This window comes from Hemiscyllium ocellatum, chromosome 3, assembly GCF_020745735.1.
Source record: "Hemiscyllium ocellatum isolate sHemOce1 chromosome 3, sHemOce1.pat.X.cur, whole genome shotgun sequence".
NCBI lineage: Eukaryota > Metazoa > Chordata > Chondrichthyes > Orectolobiformes > Hemiscylliidae > Hemiscyllium > Hemiscyllium ocellatum.
In genome coordinates, this window is record NC_083403.1 from 2100851 (window position 1) to 2122392 (window position 21542).

The 21542-nt window shown below is 56.7% G+C and overlaps 1 protein-coding gene across 1 annotated transcript in view; it reads left to right on the plus strand.

The window, feature by feature from the left end:
• The window catches only part of LOC132830166 (calpain-1 catalytic subunit-like), a 109765-nt gene that overhangs the window by 14544 nt on the left and 73679 nt on the right, over positions 1 to 21542 (plus strand). The window contains exons 2-3 of the mRNA XM_060847707.1: positions 9870 to 10119; positions 18092 to 18161. Of these exons, the coding sequence (XP_060703690.1) occupies positions 9870 to 10119; positions 18092 to 18161 (320 nt within the window). The remainder of the gene's footprint in view (positions 1 to 9869; positions 10120 to 18091; positions 18162 to 21542) is intronic.

Genomic DNA, 21542 nt, shown 5'->3' on the forward strand with positions numbered 1-21542 from the left:
ACCTGGGTCTGGGTGATGGGACCTGGGTCTGGGTGATGGGACCTGGGTCTGGGTGATGGGGCCTGGGTCTGGGTGATGGGGTCTGGGTCTGGGTGATGGAGCCTGGGTCTGGGTGATGGAGCCTGGGTCTGGGTCTGGGTGATGGGGCCGGGGTCTGGGTGATGGGGCCTGGGTCTGGGTGATGGGGCCTGGGTCTGGGTGATGGGGCCTGGGACTGGGTGATGGGGCCCGGGTCTGGGTGATGGGGTCTGGGTCTGGGTGATGGGGTCTGGGTCTGGGTGATGGGGCCCGGGTCTGGGTGATGGGGTCTGGGTCTGGGTGATGGGGTCTGGGTCTGGGTGATGGGGCCTGGGTCTGGGTGATGGGCCCTGGGTCTGGGTGATGGGGCCTGGGTCTGGGTGATGGGGCCTGGGTCTGGGTGATGGGGCCTGGGTCTGGGGGATGGGGCCTGGGTCTGGGTGATGGGGCCTGGGTCTGGGTGATGGGGCCTGGGTCTGGGTGATGGGCCCGGGTCTGGGTGATGGGGCCCGGGTCTGGGTGATGGGGCCCGGGTCTGGGTGATGGGGTCCGGGTCTGGGTGATGGGGCCCGGGTCTGGGTGATGGGGCCCGGGTCTGGGTGATGGGGCCCGGGTCTGGGTGATGGGGCCCGGGTCTGGGTGATGGGCCCTGGGTCTGGGTGATGGGGAATGGGTCTGAGTGATGAGGCCTGGGTCTGGGTGATGGGGCCCGGGTCTGGGTGATGGGGTCCGGGTCTGGGTGATGGGGCCCGGGTCTGGGTGATGGGGCCCGGGTCTGGGTGATGGGCCCTGGGTCTGGGTGATGGGGCCTGGGTCTGGGTGATGGGGCCTGGGTCTGGGTGATGGGGCCTGGGTCTGGGTGATGGGGCCTGGGTCTGGGGGATGGGACCTGGGTCTGGGTGATGGGGCCTGGGTCTGGGTCTGGGGATGGGGCCTGGGTCTGGGTGATGGGGCCTGGGTCTGGGTCTGGGTGATGGGGCCTGGGTCTGGGTGATGGGGCCTGGGTCTGGGGGATGGGGCCTGGGTCTGGGTCTGGGTGATGGGGCCTGGGTCTGGGTGATGGGGCCTGGGTCTGGGTGATGGGCCCTGGGTCTGGGGATGGGGCCTGGGTCTGGGGGATGGGGCCTGGGTCTGGGGGATGGGGCCTGGGTCTGGGTGATGGGGCCTGGGTCTGGGTCTGGGTGATGGGGCCTGGGTCTGGGGGATGGGGCCTGGGTCTGGGTGATGGGGCCTGGGTCTGGGTCTGGGTGATGGGGCCTGGGTCTGGGTGATGGGGCCTGGGTCTGGGTGATGGGGCCTGGGTCTGGGTGTTGGGGCCTGGGTCTGGGTGATGGGGCCTGGGTCTGGGTGATGGGGCCTGGGTCTGGGTGATGGGGTCTGGGTCTGGGTGATGGAGCCTGGGTCTGGGTGATGGAGCCTGGGTCTGGGTGATGGGGCCTGGGTCTGGGTGATGGGGCCTGGGTCTGGGTGATGGGGCCTGGGTCTGGGTGATGGGGCCTGGGTCTGGGTGATGGGGCCCGGGACTGGGTGATGGGGCCCGGGTCTGGGTGATGGGGTCCGGGTCTGGGTGATGGGGCCCGGGTCTGGGTGATGGGGCCCGGGTCTGGGTGATGGGGTCTGGGTCTGGGTGATGGGGTCTGGGTCTGGGTGATGGAGCCTGGGTCTGGGTCTGGGTGATGGAGCCGGGGTCTGGGTGATGGGCCCTGGTCTGGGTGATGGGGCCTGGGTCTGGGTGATGGAGGCTGGGTCTGGGTGATGGGGTCTGGGTCTGGGTGATGGGGCCTGGGTCTGGGTGATGGGGAATGGGTCTGGGTGATGGGGCCTGGGTCTGGGTGATGGGGCCTGGGTCTGGGTGATGGGCCCTGAGTCTGGGTGATGGGGCCTGGGTCTGGGTGATGGGGCCTGGGTCTGGGTGATGGAGCCCGGGTCTGGGTGATGGGGCCCGGGTCTGGGTGATGGGGCCCGGGTCTGGGTGATGGGGCCCGGGTCTGGGTGATGGGCCCTGGGACTGGGTGATGGGGCCCGGGTCTGGGTGATGGGGCCCGGGTCTGGGTGATGGGGCCCGGGTCTGGGTGATGGGGTCCGGGTCTGGGTGATGGGGTCCGGGTCTGGGTGATGGAGCCTGGGTCTGGGTCTGGGTGATGGAGCCGGGGTCTGGGTGATGGGGCCTGGGTCTGGGTGATGGGGCCTGGGTCTGGGTGATGGGCCCTGGTCTGGGTGATGGGCCCTGGGTCTGGGTGATGGAGCCTGGGTCTGGGTGATGGGGTCTGGGTCTGGGTGATGGGGCCCGGGTCTGGGTGATGGGGCCCGGGTCTGGGTGATGGGGCCCGGGTCTGGGTGATGGGGCCCGGGTCTGGGTGATGGGGCCCGGGTCTGGGTGATGGAGCCCGGGTCTGGGTGATGGGGTCTCTGTCTGGGTGATGGGGAATGGGTCTGGGTGATGGGGCCTGGGACTGGGTGATGGGGCCTGGGTCTGGGTGATGGGGCCTGGGTCTGGGTGATGGGGAATGGGTCTGGGTGATGGGGCCTGGGACTGGGTGATGGGGCCTGGGTCTGGGTGATGGGGTCTGGGTCTGGGTGATGGGGAATGGGTCTGGGTGATGGGGCCTGGGACTGGGTGATGGGGCCTGGGTCTGGGTGATGGGGCCTGGGTCTGGGTGATGGGGCCTGGGTCTGGGTGATGGGGCCTGGGTCTGGGTGATGGGGCCTGGGTCTGGGTGATGGGGCCTGGGACTGGGTGATGGGGCCTGGGTCTGGGTGATGGGGCCTGGGTCTGGGTGATGGGGTCTGGGTCTGGGTGATGGGGAACGGGTCTGGGTGATGCGGCCCGGGTCTGGGTGATGGGGCCCGGGTCTGGGTGATGGGGCCCGGGTCTGGGTGTCGGGGCCTGGGTCTGGGTGACGGGGCCTGGGTCTGGGTGTTGGGGCCTGGGTCTGGTTCTGGGTGATGGGGCCTGGGTCTGGGTGATGGGGTCTGGGTCTCGGTGACGGGGCCTGGGTCTGGGTGACGGGGCCTGGGTCTGGGTGACGGGGCCTGGGTCTGGGTGACGGGTCCTGGGTCTGGGTGATAGGGCCCGGGTCTGGGTGATGGGGTCTGGGTCTGGGTGATGGGGCCTGGGTCTGGGTCTGGGTGACGGGTCCTGGGTCTGGGTGATAGGGCCCGGGTCTGGGTGATGGGGTCTGGGTCTGGGTGATGGGGCCTGGGTCTGGGTGATGGAGTCTGGGTCTGGGTGATGGGGCCTGGGTCTGGGGCCTGGGTCTGGGTCTGGGTGATGGGGCCTGGGTCTGGGTGATGGAGTCTGGGTCTGGGTGATGGAGCCTGGGTCCAGGTGATGGAGCCTGGGTCCGGGTGATGGAGTCTGGGTCTGGGTGATGGGGTCTGGGTCTCGGGCCTGGGTCTGGGTCTGGGTGATGGGGCCTGGGTCTGGGTGATGGGGTCTGGGTCTGGGTGATGGGGCCTGGGTCTGGGGCCTGGGTCTGGGTCTGGGTGATGGGGCCTGGGTCTGGGTGATGGGGTCTGGGTCTGGGTGATGGGGCCTGGGTCTGGGGCCTGGGTCTGGGTGATGGGGTCTGGGTCTGGGTGATGGGGCCTGGGTCTGGGTGATGGGGCCTGGGTCTGGGTGATGGGGTCTGGGTCTGGGTGATGGGGCCTGGGTCTGGGTGATGGGGCCTGGGTCTGGGTGATGGGGTCTGGGTCTGGGTGATGGGGTCTGGGTCTGGGTGATGGGGCCTGGGTCTGGGTCTGGGTGATGGGGCCTGGGTCTGGGTGATGGAGCCTGGGTCTGGGTGATGGGGCCTGGGTCTGGGTGATGGGGCCTGGGTCTGGGTGATGGGGAATGGGTCTGGGTGATCGGGCCTGGGTCTGGGTGATCGGGCCTGGGTCTGGGTGATGGGGCCTGTGTCTGGGTGATGGGGAATGGGTCTGGGTGATGGGGCCTGGGACTGGGTGATGGGGCCTGGGACTGGGTGATGGGGCCTGGGTCTGGGTGATGGGGCCTGGGTCTGGGTGATGGGGAATGGGTCTGGGTGATGGGGCCTGGGACTGAGTGATGGGGCCTGGGTCTGGGTGATGGGGTCTGGGTCTGGGTGATGGGGAATGGGTCTGGGTGATGGGGCCTGGGACTGGGTGATGGGGCCTGGGTCTGGGTGATGGGGCCTGGGTCTGGGTGATGGGGCCTGGGTCTGGGTGATGGGGCCTGGGTCTGGGTGATGGGGCCTGGGACTGGGTGATGGGGCCTGGGTCTGGGTGATGGGGCCTGGGTCTGGGTGATGGGGTCTGGGTCTGGGTGATGGGGAATGGGTCTGGGTGATGCGGCCCGGGTCTGGGTGATGGGGCCCGGGTCTGGGTGATGGGGCCCGGGTCTGGGTGTCGGGGCCCGGGTCTGGGTGACGGGGCCTGGGTCTGGGTGTTGGGGCCTGGGTCTGGGTCTGGGTGATGGGGCCTGGGTCTGGGTGATGGGGTCTGGGTCTCGGTGATGGGGCCTGGGTCTGGGTGACGGGGCCTGGGTCTGGGTGACGGGGCCTGGGTCTGGGTGACGGGTCCTGGGTCTGGGTGATAGGGCCCGGGTCTGGGTGATGGGGTCTGGGTCTGGGTGATGGGGCCTGGGTCTGGGTCTGGGTGATGGGGCCTGGGTCTGGGTGATGGAGTCTGGGTCTGGGTGATGGGGCCTGGGTCTGGGGCCTGGGTCTGGGTCTGGGTGATGGGGCCTGGGTCTGGGTGATGGAGTCTGGGTCTGGGTGATGGAGCCTGGGTCCAGGTGATGGAGCCTGGGTCCGGGTGATGGAGTCTGGGTCTGGGTGATGGGCTCTGGGTCTCGGGCCTGGGTCTGGGTCTGGGTGATGGGGCCTGGGTCTGGGTGATGGGGTCTGGGTCTGGGTGATGGGGCCTGGGTCTGGGGCCTGGGTCTGGGTCTGGGTGATGGGGCCTGGGTCTGGGTGATGGGGTCTGGGTCTGGGTGATGGGGCCTGGGTCTGGGGCCTGGGTCTGGGTGATGGGGTCTGGGTCTGGGTGATGGGGCCTGGGTCTGGGTGATGGGGCCTGGGTCTGGGTGATGGGGTCTGGGTCTGGGTGATGGGGCCTGGGTCTGGGTGATGGGGTCTGGGTCTGGGTGATGGGGTCTGGGTCTGGGTGATGGGGCCTGGGTCTGGGTCTGGGTGATGGGGCCTGGGTCTGGGTGATGGAGCCTGGGTCTGGGTGATGGGGCCTGGGTCTGGGTGATGGGGCCTGGGTCTGGGTGATGGGGAATGGGTCTGGGTGATCGGGCCTGGGTCTGGGTGATCGGGCCTGGGTCTGGGTGATGGGGCCTGTGTCTGGGTGATGGGTCCTGGGTCTGGGTGATAGGGCCCGGGTCTGGGTGATGGGGCCTGGGTCTGGGTGATAGGGCCTGGGTCTGGGTGATGGGGCCTGGGTCTGGGTGATGGGGCCCGGGTCTGGGTGATGGGGTCTGGGTGATGGGGAATGGGTCTGGGTGATGGGTCCTGGGTCTGGGTGATGGGGCCCGGGTCTGGGTGATGGGGCCCGGGTCTGGGTGATGCGGTCTGGGTGATGGGGAATGGGTCTGGGTGATGGGGAATGGGTCTGGGTGATGGGGTCTGGGTCTGGGTGATGGAGCCGTGGTCTGGGTGATGGAGCCGTGGTCTGGGTGATGGGGCCTGGGTCTCGGTGATAGGGTCTGGGTCTGGGTGATGGGGCCCGGGTCTGGGTGATGGGGCCTGGGTCTGGGTGATGGGGCCCGGGTCTGGGTGATGGGGCCTGGGTCTGGGTGATGGGGCCCGGGTCTGGGTGATGGAGCCCGGGTCTGGGTGATGGAGCCCGGGTCTGGGTGATGGGGTCTGGGTCTGGGTGATGGGGAATGGGTCTGGGTGATGGGGCCTGGGACTGGGTGATGGGGCCTGGGTCTGGGTGATGGGGCCTGGGTCTGGGTGATGGGGCCTGAGTCTGGGTGATGGGGCCTGGGTCTGGGTGATGGGGAATGGGTCTGGGTGATGGGGCCTGGGTCTGGGGCCTGGGTCTGGGTCTGGGTGATGGGGCCTGGGTCTGGGTGATGGAGTCTGGGTCTGGGTGATGGAGCCTGGGTCTGGGTGATGGGGTCTGGGGTCTGGGTCTGGGTGACGGGGCCTGGGTCTGGGTGATGGTGTCTGGGTCTGGGTGATGGGGCCTGGGTCTGGGGCCTGGGTGTGGGTCTGGGTGATGGGGCCTGGGTCTGGGTGATGGGGTCTGGGTCTGGGTGATGGGGCCTTGGTCTGAGGCCTGGGTCTGGGTGATGGGGTCTGGGTCTGGGTCTGGGTGATGGGCCTGGGTCTGGGTGATGGGGTCTGGGTCTGGGTGATGGGGCCTGGGTCTGGGTGATGGAGCCTGGGTCTGGGTGATGGGGCCTGGGTCTGGGTGATGGGCCCTGGGTCTGGGGCCTGGGTCTGGGTCTGGGTGATGGGGCCTGGGTCTGGGTGATGGGGCCTGGGTCTGGGTGATGGAGCCTGGGTCTGGGTGATGGGGCCTGGGTCTGGGTGATCGGGCCTGGGTCTGGGTGATCGGGCCTGGGTCTGGGTGATGGGGCCTGTGTCTGGGTGATGGGTCCTGGGTCTGGGTGATAGGGCCCGGGTCTGGGTGATGGGGCCTGGGTCTGGGTGATAGGGCCCGGGTCTGGGTGATGGGGCCTGTGTCTGGGTGATGGGTCCTGGGTCTGCGTGATGGGGCCCGGGTCTGGGTGATGGGGCCTGGGTCTGGGTGATGGGGCCCGGGTCTGGGTGATGGAGCCGTGGTCTGGGTGATGGAGCCGTGGTCTGGGTGATGGAGCCGTGGTCTGGGTCTGGGTGATGGGGCCCGGGTCTGGGTGATGCGGCCCGGGTCTGGGTGATGCGGCCCGGGTCTGGGTGATGGGGCCCGGGTCTGGGTGATGGAGCCCGGGTCTGGGTGATGGGGCCTGGGTCTGGGTGATGGGGCCTGGGTCTGGGTGATGGGCAGTGGGACTGAGGCCATGGTTAGGTGGATGAGGCTGGGTTTGGGGGATCGGGTGTCAGGGATCAGGTCTGGTGAATGGGAGATCATGGATCAGTTCAAAGCACTTTCTGTCTGTCTGTCTGTCTCTCTCTCTCCCTCCCCCACCCCCTCTGTCTGTCTGTCTCTCTCTCTCTCCCTCTGTCTCTCTCTCTGTCTCTCTCTTTGTCTCTGTCTCTCTCTCCCTCTGTCTCTGTCCCTCTCTCTGTCTCTCTCTCTCTCCCTCTGTCTCTCTCTCTGTCTCTCTCCCTCCCTCCTCTCTGTCTCTATCTGTCTCTCTTCCTGTGTCTCTCTCTCCCTCCCTCTGTCTCTCTCCCTCTCTCACTGTCTCTCTCTCTCCCTCTCCCTCTCTCTATCTGTCTGTCTGTCTCTCTCTCTCTCTCCCTCTGTCTCTCTCTCTCTCCCTCCCTCTGTCTGTCTGTCTGTCTCTCTTTCCCTCTCCCTCTCCCTCCCTCTGTCTCTCTCTCTCTCCCTCCCTCTGTCTCTCTCTCTCTCTCTCTCTCTCTCCCTCCCTCCCTCTGTCTGTCTCTCTCTCTCTCCCTCCCTCCCTCTGTCTGTCTCTCTCTCTCTCTCTCCCTCCCTCTGTCTGTCTCTCTCTCTCTCCCTCCCTCTGTCTCTCTCTCTCTCCCTCCCTCTGTCTCTCTCTCTCTCCCTCCCTCTGTCTCTCTCTCTCTCTCCCTCCCTCTGTCTCTCTCTCTCCCTCCCTCTGTCTGTCTCTCTCTCTCTCTCTCCCTCCCTCTGTCTCTCTCCCTCCCTCTGTCTCTCTCTCTCTCTCCCTCCCTCTGTCTCTCTCCCTCCCTGTGTCTGTCTCTCTCTCTCTCTCTCCCTCCCTCTGTCTCTCTCTCTCTCTCTCTCTCTCTCCCTCTGTCCCTCCCTCTGTCTCTCTCTCTCTCTCCCTCCCTCCCTCTGTCTCTCTCTCTCTCTCTCTCTCTCCCTAATGGGTCAGACTGAAGCATTGGGTCACTTATGACTGATGCATTTTAACATTGACCTTTCTGATCAAAGCTCAGATCCTGACTCGGTTTGGAATAACTTCCTTAAACATTGCACCCAAATCCTCAAGTACACACCCGCCATGCCATCACTCCCACAGCTCCAGCATGTGTACACACACACACAGACACAGAGAGACAGAGATAGTGACCCAGGCACGCATACAGTGTGACTGTGAGACACCGAGACAGACAGAGAGACTGGGATAGGCCCTCTCACAGTGTGTTTTTCTGCATTGAGCTGTTTGTGAGCAGTTTTAAACCTCTCTGCTGCAGTTTATTACAGAGACAATGACTCACTGATTCCATGCCGCGGGGAATCTGTGAAGGAAACTGCTGTGAACCAGCTGCAGATTGGTCCTGCACCAGTGTTAGCGAGCAGTGCAATAGCTCACCTCTCTCACTGTTCCTATTTGTGACTCCCTACCCTGATTTCCAGCACCATCCCACAGGAAGACTGAGTAACCCGAAGGTGCCTGAGCTGTAGAGGGAGAGCCGGGTCTCACTCCAGGCCTAGGGCCTGTCAGGAACCCAGGCCTCTCAGGGTCATCTGGCTGCGAAACAGGCAATGAATGATCAGAAACAGCCTGGACTCCTGACCCCGACCCAGCCCCATTTACTACACACAGCCCCCACCCCTGACAGGGCTTCAGTCTGATCCGTGAGAGAGAGAGAGAGAGAGAGAGCTTCAGTCTGATCCATTAGAGAGAGAGGGGGAGTCAGATGTTTCAGTATCTGGTCTCTCTTGTACTCCCTCCAAATCCACCTGCTCTTAGCTGGCTCCGCCATGGTCTGTGTGACTATCGTTCCAGCAGCCATTACTGACTCTGGCTCACCCAGTGAGTGAGTAAGTCAGGCAGGGTGGGTTCAGGAAGCAGTCTGGCTCCTGCAGGATCCTGTTACACTGAGAGGTCCCTTGTTGTTTTTACAGTGAGTGTTGCTCACCTGCTGTGTACAGAGCAACAATCCTTTCTTATTTCAACAGTCCTTTTCCTATTTTTATCCCCAAACAAAAATCAGGAAAGTTTAAACAACATACTGTATTTACAAAATACTCTGATCCTCCTAAACTCCAGAGGTTACAGACTGAACCTATCTAACCTTTCCTCAGAGCGCAAGTACACTGCCCAGTATTCCAGGTGCAGTCTCCCCAATACCTGAGGGATAACCTCCCTACTCTTTCCCCCTCACAATAAACCCTACAGTCTGGAAAGTGGTCATTCGGCCCATCGAATCTGCCTGACACTCCAAACGGCATCTCACCCAAAGCCAGCACCCAACGTTTTTCCCATGGCCACTCCACTCTCGCCTGCACATCTGTGGGCACTATGGGACAATTTCCCATGGCTAACTTACCCAGCCTGCACATCCCTGAACACTGTGGGCAATTTCCCATGGCTAACTTACCCAGCCTGCGCATCCTTAAACACTGGGCAATTTAGCATGGCCAATTCACCTAAACTGCAAATCTTTGGACTGTGGGAGGAAACCGGAGCACCCGGATGAAACCCACGCAGACACGGGGAGAATGTGCAAACTCCACACAGACAGTTGCCCGAGGCTGGAATCGAACCTGGGACCCTGGTGCTGTGAGGCAGCAGTGCTAACCACTGAGCCGCCCCACCTTGGAATTCTCTTGAGCTTTCTTGATGATTTGCTGTCCCTGCAGACGAACATTGATGCAGTCGGCCACCCAGATCCCTCTGCATTTCTGAGCTCTGCAACCTTTCACCTTTCAGATGTTCGGCTCCATTTTGATACTTGCTGCCAGTATGTGGATCCAGGTACCTGCCCACGTGCAAACCATTCACCTTGGCCTGGTCTGAACCTCTCTCTCTCTCTCTCTCTATCTCTCTCGATGTGAAGGAGCTGCGCAATGTTGATGGGCGTGTCAGGAAGACTTTACAAAGAGCGGTTAAAGCAGGAAGGAATGGGTACTCATGAGAAAGCCCTGAAGTTCCTGAACCAGGATTACGAGGCTTTGAAGCAAGAATGTCTGGAGAATGGGACCCTCTTCGAAGACCCACAGTTTCCTGCTGTCCCCACAAGCATCGGATTCAAGGAACTGGCTCCACACAGCTCCAAAACTCGCGGCATCGTCTGGAAAAGACCACAGGTTCGAGTTCTTCACTCAGTCCTCAACCCTGCCCTCGCTACATCACACTCGGTATCTCCCCCACACGCACACACACACGCACACGCACACGCACACACACACACGCACACACACACATATACAGATGCACTGTGCACATTGACATACACACACAGTCTATATTCATACTCACACACACTGCACATTAACGCTCTCACTCGCACACTGTCCATTAACAGACACACACACAACACCCAAATTAAAGCAGTCTCACTCAAACAAAGTTAAAAATCCCACCACACCAGGTTATAGTCCAACAGGTGTAATTGGAAGCACTAGCTTTCAGAGCGCTGCTCCTTCAGGTGGTTATGGGGGATACAGATTGTAAGGCACAGAATTTATAGCAAAAGTTTACAGTGTGATGTAACTGAAATTATATATTTCAGTTGTGTGATTTTTTAATTTGTACACCCCAGTCCAACACCGGCATCTCTAAATCATCCTTCAAACAACATTTTGTCTGTCATCATTCAAATTAACTCTGTCTTTGCTGAAGTCCATGTAGACTACATCCACAGCACAACCCTCACCTACACACCTAATCACTTCCTCAAAAAGCTTTGTTAGACACGATCTCTCTCCTACCAAGCCAGACTAACTGTCCTTGATTAATCCCTGCCTCTCCATGTGCAGATTCATTCTGCCCTTCAGATTTGTTCCCAGTAGTTTCCCTGTCACCAGTTGTCGACAGTCTGGCCTGGGGTTGCATGGTTATCCTCCTCATCCTTCTTGACTCGTGGTGCCACAGTATCCTGCAGTCCTCTAGCATCCCTCCTGTGACCAGAGAGGATTTGAAACTCTGCCATACCTCCCACAGCAGCTTGGGGCTACGTCTCTGTGGCCCAAGGAATTATCCATTTCCAATCCTGTTAAACTGCTAACTCTTCCCCTCTCGATGCAAACTCATTCATATGGTCATAGTTCCACTCCACACCAAATTTCTGAAACTCCCACATCCTTCTCTACAGTGAGTGCAGTTACAAAGTACACACTTATAACGCAGCTCTGTCTTCATCTCCAAACACAGATTACCACTTTGATCCTGGATGGCCCCTCACCTTTCCCCCCTTGCCCCTAAAATGTTGATAAAATCTCTCTGGTTTTTACTGTCACTTCCTGTTGGTTTTCTTGCCCCCTCCTCACTCTGCATGTCTTGTGTAAGAGACCTTCTAGCCTCCCTGGGGAACCTGCTGTATGCAGTGTTAGCCATGACCATCCATTATCTTGCAGCGATAATCCTTTGACACCCAGGGCTCACTGGACTGGTTTGGTCCCACCTTCAGTTCTGCAGGAATATGCTGGCTCACACTCTCCCTTTTAAGCATCTCCCACTGCTCTGAGTCCACTTTAGCAAGATTGTTTCAACAATTCAACAATTGTGGGCGGCACGGTGGCACAGCGCCTGAGACCTGGGTTCAATTCCCGCCTCAGGCGACCGACTGTGAGGAGTTTGCACGTTTTCCTCCGGGTACATCAAATCTGTGCCGAAGGGCCTGTACTGCGCTGTAATGTTTAATGTTCTAAGGCTCTCGGAGCACTGGTTCAAACCCTACCACAGCAGCTATTGAAAGTGATGATTATGTGATTATGAGGGAGAGGGTAGATGGGAAGAAGCTTTTCTCCTTGGTCAATCACAGCAAACAACGGTTTAATATCGAGGGGATGTGGGGACAAAGTTTCCACCCAGAGGGTGGTGGGGAATCTGGAACTCTCTGTCCGTACGGGTGGGAGAGGCAGGAACCCTCATCACAGTGGAGAAGGGTTTAGATAGCCACTTGCAATGCCAAGGCACACCAGGCTATGGACTGGAAAATGGGATTAGAAAGAGTGGTTGTTTGTGACTGGCACAGATTTGATGGGCTGAAGGGCCTTTTCCTATGCTGTGAGTCTCTTTGATCCAGAGGAGGGCCAATGTCTGAGAAGATTCCTTAAACTAGGCCATGTGTATAGAACTTAAAAACAAAAAGGGGGCCATCTTTTTGCTAGGAGTGCACTACAGACCCATCCAATCAGTCAGGGAGAGAGGGCAACGCAGATATGTAGGCACAAGTGCAGAGATAATAGTACAATAATGGTGTAAAATGTCAAACTGCCCAATATAAACTGGGATAGAGCAAGTGTGAAAGCTGTAGAGGGGTCAGAATGCACATCCTGTGTTCAGGAGAGCTTTCCCAGCCAGCTCAGAGTCAGTCCAACAAAGCTGGAGGGGGTGCCCAGACACGGTTTGAAGGAAGGAACGCAGCAAACGGTAGAGACTGCAGTAGGGAGCGTTTCAGTAACAGTGACCATTGAAGGTAATTATGGAGGTGGACCGGGAATACAGGTTCTGAATTATTCCTAGAGCCTTAGAACATTAAACATTCCAGCGCAGTACAGGCCTTTCGGCCTTCCATGTTGCACCGACCTGTGGAACCAATCTGAAGCCCATCTAACCGACACTATTCCATTCTCATCCCTATGCCTATCCAATGTCCATTTAAATACCCATAAAGTTGGTGAGTCTATTACTGTTACAGGCAGGGCGTTCCACACCCCTACTACTCTCTGAGTAATGAAACTACCCCCACTATCAGTCCTATATCTATCACCCCTCAATTTAAAGCAATGTTCCCTTGTGCTAGCCATTGCCATCTGAGGAAAATGCCTCTCCCTGTCCACCCTATCCAACCCTCTGATTATCTTAAATGTCTATTATCTCATTAAGTCACTTCTCAACCTTCTTTTCTCTCTCATGAAAACAGCCTCAAGTCGCCTCAACCTTTCCTCGTAAGACCTTCCCTCCATACCAGGCAACATCCTCTGCACCCTTTCCAAAGCTTCCACATCCTTCCTATCGTGCGGTGACCAGAACTGTACACAATACTCCAAGTGCAGCCGCACCAGAGCTTTGTACAGCTGCAGCATGACCTCATGACTCTGAAACTCAATTCCTCTATCAAAAAAAGCTAACACACTGTGTATGCCTTCTTAACAACCCTATCAACCTGGGAGGCAACTTTCAGGGATCTGTGTCCATGGACAGCGAGATCTCTCTGCTCATCTACACTACCAAGAATCTTACCATTCGCCCAGTACTCTGCATTCCTGTTACTCCTTCCAAAAGACTCTCTCATAAATCAAACCCCCTTCCAGCCTGCCATACTCCCTGTGCCTTTAATTTGACTTGCACTGCCTTCTGGATTGACTTTGATCTTCCTGTATACTGCCTGTGTATCAGTCTCCAGTGTTTCTGCACTCTGTATCCCATCCCCCTCCCGAATGTAATATACACTCCCGCAGCTGCTCCTCACAATCACGGTCAGGTCCCTTCTTTTAAAAAATGCAGTAAAATTTGGCAATTCTTGGTTTTAAAACAGTTCTTTTCCCATTTCAGTCAAAAATACAGATAAATAAAAGATACAATCATAAAGGTGCTGGAGAAACTCAGCTAGTCTGTGGAGAGAGAAACAGGGTTAAGGTTTCAAGTTTGGCAGAACACTTGTGAGTTTCTCCAGCATTTTCAGATTTGATTTCAGGTTTTCAGAATCTACAGAATTATATTTATTTTGTTTAGTTAGTTCACAGTTGGGGCTTGTTACTGAAACATCCCCACATAACACTGACAATTCCCTTCACCGCCGTCCCAGTCAAAGGACATACAGCATTGTATCTTGGCTTCAATTACACCATGACCCATGACCCATGACCCATGACCCCTGTGGCTACAGAGTGAGAACACAATGGGGGCAATACAGAAAGCAAACTTAACAACGGTATGAGTGACCCCACAACTGAACATAGCTCCTAACCATTCCCTGCATCACCTGTCACAGGATGAGTCCCTGAGAATTTTCACCCAATCCCAACTCGAGCTTCTGTTTGCTAACTGCTGATGTCTCCGATGTGGAGTGTGGAGACTGCTCAGTGACAGCCCCAATCCTTCCCAGATAAACTTGACCCTAATCTGAGGCTCTCAGCATTCTCAGTTCTAATAACCTGCAGATTTCGAACCTGACTCACTTTGTTTGAAAGTTTCTGCTGAAGTGATTGCTTCCCTCCTCCAAGCGGAAAACTGAATCCTGCTTCCCAGTGCAACACTGGTGTCTTCTTAATGGAATTCTATGGAAAAAGATTGTTCAATCTGAGAGTCTATTGAAGTGAAAGTGAAGCTAATGACCTTCAGTGTTTCCCTTACCTGTCCGAAACTCCAAAGAGGTTTGACTGACCTTCATTCTGACAAATCCTGGATAGGATCCTGAAGGATTGTCCGTTTTGTTTTAAACATAGACGTTTTCACAAAAGTTACCAACATCAAACTTGCCATATTAAAATATGTAAATTCGATCCTGTTCATCACCCCTACATCACCAATTAATGAAAATATAAACGTAAGGATTCTTGTTATTTTATATGGAAACATTCTTCTGAAGATTATTTCTGTTACATTGACAGTGATAATACATTTTACACGTTACCCCTGCACAGACAGGCTCCAGGTGTCCTAGATCAATCTCTCTGGCTGGATGAAGCGTACCCCAAGCTGTTAGGTGAGAAAGGGGGGAATCAGCAGGGACACTGGGAATTGTTTTCAATTCCTCTCTGCCCACAGGAGAGGTGTGAGAGAACAGCCGGTGTAGTAGAGGGGAGCAAAGAATCCAGAGCTTCACAGACCTTTGAGAGGGGTCGTTCCTCCTGACGGGTCCTGTAAATCTCCCACCACGTCGCCTAAAACTATCACCTGTGAATGAATAAACATTTGAGCAAAAAATCATTAGATATAGGATTTCTAAAGTTGGTGTGATTTTGTTTCAGTCAGGACAGTTTGTGACCTTGGTTTGATGTGTGGGTGTCTGTGTGTGGGTGTGGGAATGTGTGGGTGTCTGTGTGTGGGTGTCTGTGTGTGGGTGTGAGAATGTGTGGGTGTCTGTGTGTGGGTGTCTGTGTGTGGGTGTGGGAATGTGTGGGTGTCTGTGTGTGGGTGTCTGTGTGTGGGTGTGGGAATGTGTGGGTGTCTGTGTGTGGGTGTGAGAATGTGTGGGTGTCTGTGTGTGGGTGTGGGAATGTGTGGGTGTCTGTGTGGGGGGGGGGTCTTTGTGAATTTGTGTGTGTGTGTATGAGAGAGAGATTATATGTGGGTGTGTCTGTGGGAGTGTGTGTGTGTCTGTGTGGGAGTGTGTGTGTCTGTGTGGGGGTGGGGGTGTCTGTGGGAGTGTGTGTGTCTGTGGGGGTGGGTGTGTCTGTGGGAGTGTGTGTGTCTGTGTGGGGGTGGGTGTGTGTCTGTGGGGGTGGGTGTGTCTGTGTGTGGGGGTGGGTGTGTGTGTGTGGGGGTGGGTGTGTCTGTGGGAGTGTGTGTGTCTGTGTGGGGGTGTGTGCGTGCGTGTCTGTGTGGGGGTGGGTGTGTGCGTGCGTGTGTATCAAAGGACAATAGGTAATGGAATTTTCATGATGTTACAACACTCGTCCTTCTCAGTGTAGATAGTGAGTCTAGGTTCTGTTTACACTGTAGAATTAATAACTTCTGTGGAATATTCTGTCATAATACAGCATTGTACGAGAGGTGGAAAGGGCTGAATATGTAAAGATTGCATCATAGCAATACAATGTGGGAGGTTGAAGGGTGCCCTTACAGGTATATAAGATCACGAGGTGAACGTCTGTTCCCTAGGGTGGGGGATTTCAAGACTGGAGCCATTTTTCCAAGGTGCGAGGAGGAAGACTTTAATAAAAGGCATGAGGGGCATTCCTTTTCTGTGGAATGTGGTTCTTGTGCAGAATGAGCTTCCAGAGGAGGTGATGGGTGTGGGTGCAGTTATAATGTTTAATGTGATGTACAAATGTTTGGAGGGATATGGGTCACGTGCAGGCAGGTGGGCTGAGCTGAGTTTAGGATTCTGCTTGGCATGGACTGGGTAGACTGAACTGTCTGTTTCTGTGCTGTGTGACTGTATGTATGATTACAGCCGGGAACTATAGGAAGCAATTCTGAGGGACAGAATTAATCTGCATTTGGAGAGGCAGGGATTAATCAAGAACAGTCAACATTGTTTGTTTAAAAGGGGAGGTCATGTCTGACCAACTTGATTGAATTTATTTGAAAAGGTGAGTAGGTGAGGGCAATGCTCCCAAAGTGGTCTACTTGGACTTCAGCAAGGCTTCTAATAAGGTGTCAGACAGGGGACGTGATCGAGGGGGACTCGGATAGGTCAGACAGGAAGAAACATACTCCCTTGGTAGAGGGATCAATAACTAGGAGGACATAGATTTAAAGTAAGGGGCAAGAGGTGTCAAGGGGATGTGAGTGGCTGGGGGAGGTTAAAAAAAACCCCTCAGAACATTGAAGAAAAGGGTTTAGTTGTTCACTTGCAATGCCAAAGCACACAAACCTACGGGACAAGTGCCAGAAAATGTGATTGGAATAGTTAGGTAGCTGTTCTTGACCAGCACGGGGATGATGAGCTGAAGGGCCTTTTACTGGGCTGTAGATCTCTGTGCCTCCATAAAGACAAAGCAGTTACTTTAATATTGTCCTTAATGCTTCATGCACAAGATGATAGTAGAGTCAGGGAGTTATACAGCACACAGACAGACCCTTCAGCTGAACTCGTCCATACTGACCAGATATCCTAAATCACTCTAGCCCAATTTGCGTAAGGGTTTGGCCCATTTCCCTCTAAATCCCTGCTGTTTACACACCCATCCAGATGCCTTATAGATGGTATAATTGTACCAGCCTCCACCACTTCCTCTGGCAGCTCATCCCACACACGGACCACCCTCTGTGTGAAAAACATTGCCCCTTCGGTCCCTTTAAATCTTTCTCCTGCCACCTTAAACCAATGCCCTCGTGCTTTGGATTCTCTATCCTGGGAAAAAGACCTTAACTACTCACCCTCTCTGTGCCCCTCATGATTTTATAAACCTCTCTAAGGTCACCCCTCAGTCTCAGATGCTCCATGGAAACCAGTTCTCACTCAGTGTTACCTCTGACAGGTTTAAACTCCAGTTTGGTTTGCAGACAAACAGGTGTAACATCGATAAGAACAATTCAGCCCCCCACACCACCCCCGCCATTCAATAGGGTCCCAGCGGCTCTGATTGTGTTTGCAATTCTGCATCCCAAATACACCTGCTGACCCTGGATTCCACGTCTAACACAAATCTTACCCAGCGAGGGGACTGAGGCTGGGAACTGAACATTCAGGGGCATGTGACTTCTCAAAAGGAAAGGGCAGTGGGAGAGCTCGGTTGGGACAGGATGGAATACGTACAATTGCAAAAAATGGTCTTTAATTGAAAATTGTCGATCCCATACGGGTGGAGGTAACAAATACAAAGGTGGGAGTAGTCCGAAGGCCCCCTAACAGCAGCTGGACAGTGGCACAGAGAATCCACGGCTCCCTGTGGGACCCCACTGTGCACGGGGCTCCAGTCACACACACAGCCTCCTACCATCACCCTCTGTCTCCCGGCACTCAGCCATTTCTGGATCCCATCAGCTTTTACCTTCTTGATCAGTTTTCCCTGTGGGACCTTGTTAAAGGCGGCGCTGAAATCCAGATAAATGGTATTCGGTCAGATTGGAATGTCTGGCTGTCATGGTTGAGTTGGAGTGAAGGGTTTGTTTAACTCGACAACTGCTCTCCCCGCGTTCACCATAACCTGGCTGAAGTTAACAGTCAGTTTGTGAGGGAGAAACGTGGGCGGAAACGACTGATCTGAACTTAAATAACATTCCTGTGTCTGGGCGCAGTGTCAAGAGAGCGTTTCTTCATTTAAATAAGGTAAAGGTATTGGCAGGGGGAAATGGATATCTGGGCGGGAGGGGGGGGAGGGTGATGAAATCAGCCATGATGGGACTGAATGGTGGGCCAGGAATTAGTTTGTTGTGCCAATGACATGGTGGACGTGAATGTTCTTTGCTGAGTCACTGACGGTGCACCTTCTCTCTCGGCAGGAGATTGCAGCTGACCCACAGTTCATTCTGGCTGGGGCATCTCGAACTGATGTTTGTCAGGGAGGACTCGGTGAGATCATCAAACCACACAGCTAGCACAGTGAATGGCCACACATGCTGTCCCTGTCCCTGTCCTGGGAGGGTGTGATGGGGGACAGTGTAGAGGGAGCTGTACTCTGTATCTGACCCCGTGCTGTCCCTGTCCTGGGAGGGTGTGATGGGGGAACAGTGTAGAGGGAGCTGTACTCTGTATCTGACCCCGTGATGGCCCTGTCCTGGGAGGGTGTGAGGGGGGACAGTGTAGAGGGAGCTTTACTCTGCATCTGACCCTGTGCTGTCCCAGCCCTGGGAGGGTGTGATGGGGGACAGTGTAGTGGGAGCTTTACTCTATGTCTAACCCGGTGCTGACCCTGTCCCTGAGCCTGCCCTGGGAGGGTGTGATGGGGGACAGTGTAGAGGGAGCTTTACTCTGGATCTGACCCCGTGCTGTCCCTATCCTGGGAGGGTGTGATGGGGGACAGTGTAGAGAGAGCTTTACTCTGGATCTGACCCTGTGCTGTCCCTGTCCTGGGAGGGTGTGATGGGGAACAGTGTAGAGGGAGCTTTACTCTATGTCTAACCCTATGTCGAATAGTAGGGACGGAGAGCACAGACAGGGTCTCTCTCTCTCTCACTGTATCTGTTTATTTATTTTGTGGGGTGTGAGCATCACTGGCTGGGCCCAGTATTTATCACCCGTCCCTAGTTGCCCCCCCTTGAGAAGGTGGGAGTGAGCTGCCTTCCTGACCGGCTGCAGTCCGTGTGCTGGGGGTAGACCCACACTGCCCTGAGGGAGGGAATTCCAGGATTCGGACCCAGTGACAGTGAGGGAACGGGGAGATATTTCCCAGACAGGAATGGGGAGGGGTTTGGATGGGAACGTGCAGGGGGTGGGGTTCCCTTGTGTCTGCTGCCCCTTGTCCTTCCAGATGGAAGGGGCTGTGGGTTTGGAAGGTGCTGCCTGAGGGTCTTTGGTGAGTTCCGGCAGTGTATCTTGTAGATGGTACACACTGCTGTTACTGAGGGGGGGTGGGGGGGGGGAGGGAGGGGACGGTACACACTGCTGTTACTGAGGGGGGGGGGGGGGGTGGGGGGGGAGGGAGGGGACGGTACACACTGCTGTTACTGAGGGGGGGTGGGGGGGAAGGAGGGGACGGTACACACTGCTGTTACTGAGGGGGGGTGGGGGGAAGGAGGGGTCGGTACACACTGCTGTTACTGAGGGGGGGGCGGGGGGGAGGGAGGGGACGGTACACACTGCTGTTACTGAGGGGGGGGACGGTACACACTGCTGTTACTGAGTGTCGGTGGGGGGAGGGAGGGGACGGTACACACTGCTGTTACTGAGGGGGGGGGGGGGTGGGGGGGGGGAGGGAGGGGACGGTACACACTGCTGTTACTGGGTGGGGGGAGGGAGGGGGTGGTACACACTGGTGTTACTGAGCGTCGGTGGGGGGAGGGAGGGGATGGTACACACTGCTGTTACTGAGTGTCGGTGGAGGGAGGGAGGGGACGGTACACACTGCTGTTACTGAGCGTCGGTGGGGGGAGGGAGAGGGTGGTTGTGGGTGTGGGGCCAATCCAGCAGCTGCTTTCTCCTGGATGGTGTTGAGCTTCTTGAGTGTTGTTGGAGCTGCCCCCATCCAGGGCAAGTGGGGAGTATTCCCTCCCACTCCTGAGCAGTGCCTTGTAGATGGTGGACAGGCTTTAGGGAGACAGGAGGGGAGTTACTCACTGCAGGATTCCCAGCCTCTGACCTGCTCCTGTAGCCGCTGTGTTTATGGGGTGAGGCCAGTTCAGTTTCTGGTCAATGGTAACCCCCAGGATGTTGGTATTGGGGGGATTCAGTGATGGTAACACCATTGAATGACAAGGGGGAGTGGTTAGATTGTCTCTTATTGCTGATGGTCATAGCCTGGTATCTGTGTAGTGTGACTGTTACTTACCACTGATCATCCCAAGCCTGGAGATTGCCCAGATCTCGTCTGTAGACGAGAATGGTGCTGGACATTGTGTAATCATCAGCGAATCCCCCCACCTCTGACCCTGTGATGGAGGGAAGGTCATTGATGAAGCAGCTGAAGATGGTTGGGCCTAGGATACTCCCCTGAGGGACTCCTGCAGAGGTGTCCTGGAGCTGAGATGACTGACCCTCCAACAACCACAACCATCTTCCTCTGTGCCAGGTATGACTCTGACCAGGGGAGAGTTTGCCCCCATTGCCCATTGATTCCAGTTTTGCCCGGGCTCCTTGATGCCACACTCGGTCGAATGCAGCCTTGATACCAAGGGCTGTCCCTCTCCCCTCCCCTCTGGAATCCAGCTCCTTTTGTCCATGTTTGACCCAAGGCTGGAATGAGGTCAGGAGCTGGGTGGAGTGACCCGAATTGGCTGGAGCCTGGTCTCTGTGACACTGGGGGAGGCTGAGGTGGATCATGCTCTCGGCCCTTCTGACTGAAGGTTGCTATGAAAGTTCCAGCCTTCTCCTTTACCCTGATGTGCTGGGCTCCTCCATCATTGAGGAGGGGGAGATTTGTGGAGCCTCCCCCCCCCCCCCCCCCCAGTGAGCTGTTTAACTGCCCCCCCCCCCCCCCATTCACAGCTGGTTGTGGCAGGACTGCAGAGCTGAGGTTGGGTCTGTTGGGTGTGGGATCCCTTCGCTCTGTCTCCCACTTGCAGCTTATGCTGTTTGGTAAGTAATCCTGTTTGGTCCCTTCACCAGGTTGGCACCTCCTCCTCAGGTCTGCCTGATGCTGCCCCCAGCATGCTCCCCTACCCCCCCCCCCCCACTGACCCAGCGTTGATGCCCTGGCTGGGTGGTAATGGGTGAGGGGGGGATATGCTGGGCCATGAGGTTACAGACTGTGCTGGGGGACAGTCCTGCTGCTGCTGGTGGCCCACAGTGCCTCCTGGAGGCCCAGCCTTGAGTTACTCGATCAGTTTGAAGTCTGTCCCATTGAGCACGGTGATAGTGCCACACAACACGATGGAGGGGATTCTCAATGTGAGGGTGGGACTCTGTCTCCACACGGACTGTGCGGTGGTCACTCTGACTGATACTGTCATGGACAGATACACCTGTAGCTGGCAGATTGGTGAGGATGGGGTCAGGTATGTTTTACCCCCTTGTTGGTTCCCTCCCTCCCCACCTGCCGCGGACTCAGCCTGGCAGCTCTGTCCTTTAGGACCTGACCAGCTCGATCAGTAATAGCTGCTGCTGGGTCACTCTCGGTGGCTTTCAGATAGGCTTTCAGATTGGTTCCACAGGTCAGCGCAACATCGAGGGCCGAAGGGCCTGTCCTGCGCTGGAATGTTCGATGTTCTCCCAGGACATACTCCTTCCTGAGTGTATCCCACTGTGCCACGATTCCTGCTGGGTCTGTCCTGCTGGTGTGCCGGGATGTATCCAGGG